At 49.5% G+C, this 3,191-nt stretch overlaps 1 protein-coding gene across 1 annotated transcript; it reads left to right on the top strand.

Moving 5' to 3' along the window:
- Nucleotides 1-685: 685 nt before the first annotated feature.
- Nucleotides 686-2,909, top strand: LOC101733644 (E3 ubiquitin/ISG15 ligase TRIM25). The gene has a single exon (XM_031892122.1). It carries the CDS (start codon nt 719-721, stop codon nt 2,378-2,380), a length of 1,662 nt encoding a protein of 553 aa, XP_031747982.1. The 5' UTR covers nt 686-718; the 3' UTR covers nt 2,381-2,909.
- The last annotated feature ends 282 nt before the right edge of the window (nt 2,910-3,191 follow it).

Below are 3,191 nucleotides of genomic sequence, written 5' to 3'. Positions count from 1 at the left end.
CTCCCAGCACCCCCAGCCGGCCTTTCCCTAACCCTTACTGCAAATGCAGATCAGCTACAGGGAATAGAGCGGGGACACCCCGTTACTGTACTACAACTCCCAGCACCCCCAGCCGGCCTTTCCCTAACCCTTACTGCAAATGCAGATCAGCTACAGGGAATAGAGCGGGGACTCCCCGTTACTGTACTACAACTCCCAGCACCCCCAGCCGGCCTTTCCCTAACCCTTACTGCAAATGCACATCAGCTACAGGGAATAGAGCGGGGACACCCCGTTACTGTACTACAACTCCCAGTACCCCCAGTGCTAGTGTGTGTATGAGAGCCGCCTGTGAGCCCTCGTTCTACTCTCAGTCTGGGTAAGACATAAGGTGGCCCATACACGGGCCGATTCTAGCTGCTGATATTGGTCCCTTAAACCGATTCGGCCACTAATCGGCCCATGTAGGGGCACTAATAACGGGCCTGCCCGACAGATATCTGGCCTGAAATCGGCCAGATATCGATCAGGCAGGTTAAAAAATTTAGTCGGATCTTAACGCGTATGGTAACCTTTAAACAGGGAATAGAGCAGGGTTTGTCAGTCGGTAAATATCTCACTTTTACTCCATGTCATCATTTACATCACTAAATAACCAAGTCACAAGTAACGGAGGAGCTGAGTAGGAATCAGGCCCCGCCCCCTGTCTCTGCCTCATTTATACTTCCTGCTCCCAGTGATGGCGGCTGCTGATCTGAGAGATGAGCTGAGCTGCCCTGTGTGCCGGGAGTTCTACACCGACCCTGTAACCCTGCCCTGTGGCCATAACTACTGCCGGGTCTGTATTGGGAGATATTGGGACTGGCAGGAGGGGATAGAGGAGGATCTGACCTGCCCGGAATGCAGACACAGGTACTGGGGGCGCCCAGAACTGAAAATAAATGTGACACTGAGCAGCTTAGTGCAGCGTCTCCTCCCTACTCCCCCCGAGCAGCATGGGCCTGGGATCTACTGTACTTCAATCTACTACTCCCTTGTTACTGACTGTAGATCCGGCCGGGTTACTGCCTGCTCTACATGTCTCCTGTGTAACATGTCTCTGTGCTATGAACATGCCACAGCACACAGCAATATTACACAACATGAATTAACTGCCCCCACCCCCTCCCAGAGGGACAGACACTGCCCCAAGCACCCAGAGCTGCTGCTGGAGTATTACTGCCCCCAGGATGGAGTCTGTGTCTGTGCCTCGTGCTACAGGGTGGGGGAGCACAGGGACCACAGGGTGGAGACACTGAGTGAGGCCTCAGAGAAGAAGAAAGAGAAACTGAGGGAAGTTCTGGAGAAACTGAGCCCCGAGAGAGAGGAGACTGAGGGGCAAATCCAGAGGCTGCAGGAGCGCTTGAGGGAAGTGCCGGGGAAAGCAGCCGGAGAGACAGAGAGAGTCACTGCCCTGTTTAGGGGCATCAGGAAATGGCTGGAAGCCCTAGAGAAGCAACTCCTGAGGGACATCTCCTGGCAACAAGAGAAGATTTCCCTCAAACTCCTTGAGCTGATCCATCAGCTGGAGATAAAGAAGGACGAGCTGTACATGAAGACCCGTCACATTGAGGAGCTGTGCAACATGGCAGCTCCACTCACTGTCCTACAGGCACGGGAACCTGATGGGGCTGAATTTTATGAGGCTGAGGGGGGCAACAGAAAGAGCAGAAAGATGGAGGATATAAATGCCCCGGCTGTAGGGGATCTGGATGTGGGTCGGATCTCAGAGACATTACTCACAGGGTTGGATCAGATTGTACTTGGGGTAAAGGGATGGCAGTCCCCTGGGCAGGAGGCTACAGACCTGGTACTGGATATAAACACGGCTGGGAATTATCTATCTATATCAGGGGACAGGAAATCTGCTTCCTTGTCTTCAACCTCTAAAAGTCCCCCAGAAACCCCAGAGAGATTTAAGACCCCTCAGGCTTTAAGCACCAGGAGTTTCCCCTCAGGGCGACATTACTGGGAAATGGAGGTCAGTGAGTCAGGGGAGCGGCGGGTAGGTGTGGCCTATCCCAGTATGGAGAGAGATGGAGAGATTGGGGATAACAACAAATCCTGGTGTTTAGTTATATATAAAGATAAATATTCAGTGAGACATAGAGGTAAAAGCACACACTTACCTCTCAAGCCTTCCTACAGGAGAATCAGGATCAGGTTGGACTATGAGGCCGGACTTGTGTCCTTTTATGAGCTGAGTGAGCCAATCAGGCACTTACACACCTTCACTGCCTCCTTCACTGAGCCCCTTCATGCTGCATTCGGGGCACGGCAGGGTGGTCCTTATTATTGTAGTGATGATGGTGATGAAGATGTCTGGGTGAGAATCATTAGTAAGTGCAGTGACAGCCCCTGAGCACTAGGGGGAGATATAGAGAAATAGTGTAACAGTACCAGCTGATCCAGGCTCAGGAAAGAAACATTATTACTATTAGCAGGTTAATGATTTACTCTGTAATCTTTGTTTGGTGAATTATTGTAAGGCCCCTGTTTGTTATAAGTTAATGTTATAAATACATGATGATGATGATGATGATGATGATGATGATGATGATGATGGGAATGTGTGGAAGAAATGGACAAGTGGCCAAACTCACACGGTGACCCTCCCTCCCAGTGGGACAGATTTAGGCAGTGGTCGTATCCTGCCCTTTATCAGTCTATTTTAATGGGGGTATGAAACCCACCAAACCCACTGCCCATTATGGGTGGGACAAACCGGGGCAGTAAGCAGCCATTTTCTTCCCACTCCTTAATCTAACGCTGCCTCCCTGTAGTGTTACATTCTCTTTTCTTTTGCATTTATGGAAGTCATTCAAATTTTCACATGAAATGTTCCCTGCGTGAGACTTGTCTCAGGAAATTCCTACAATTGTTGACATTTAGAGCTATTTTTCTGCTAATGATTATCAAGGAGTAAACTTTTCTCTGATTTTTCTATTCACGAACATACCAAAGATATACGCTGTAACCTTTCATTGTTGTTAATAAAGGCTTTTTGAATACAAAAATAATTGTTGACATTTAGGCATAAAGCCGGCATCTCAGAGATGGGGAGGAACCATTACAGCCAATGGGCACAGTGTGTTTATATAGCGGCGCCTGTATACTCAGTGCGGTACATTTGTACAATGCAGTAACAGTGAGAGCCTTGGGCTATAGGCACC

The sequence above is a fragment of the Xenopus tropicalis genome, chromosome 8 (assembly GCF_000004195.4).
Source record: "Xenopus tropicalis strain Nigerian chromosome 8, UCB_Xtro_10.0, whole genome shotgun sequence".
NCBI lineage: Eukaryota > Metazoa > Chordata > Amphibia > Anura > Pipidae > Xenopus > Xenopus tropicalis.
Note: the sequence above shows the minus strand (reverse complement) of the source record. Positions and strands in the feature narration are given on the sequence as shown.

Coding starts and splice junctions, on each gene's coding strand:
- LOC101733644 (XM_031892122.1), top strand. CDS start 719: ATGGCGGCTGCTGATCTGAGAGATGAGCTGAGCTGCCCTGTGTGCCGG.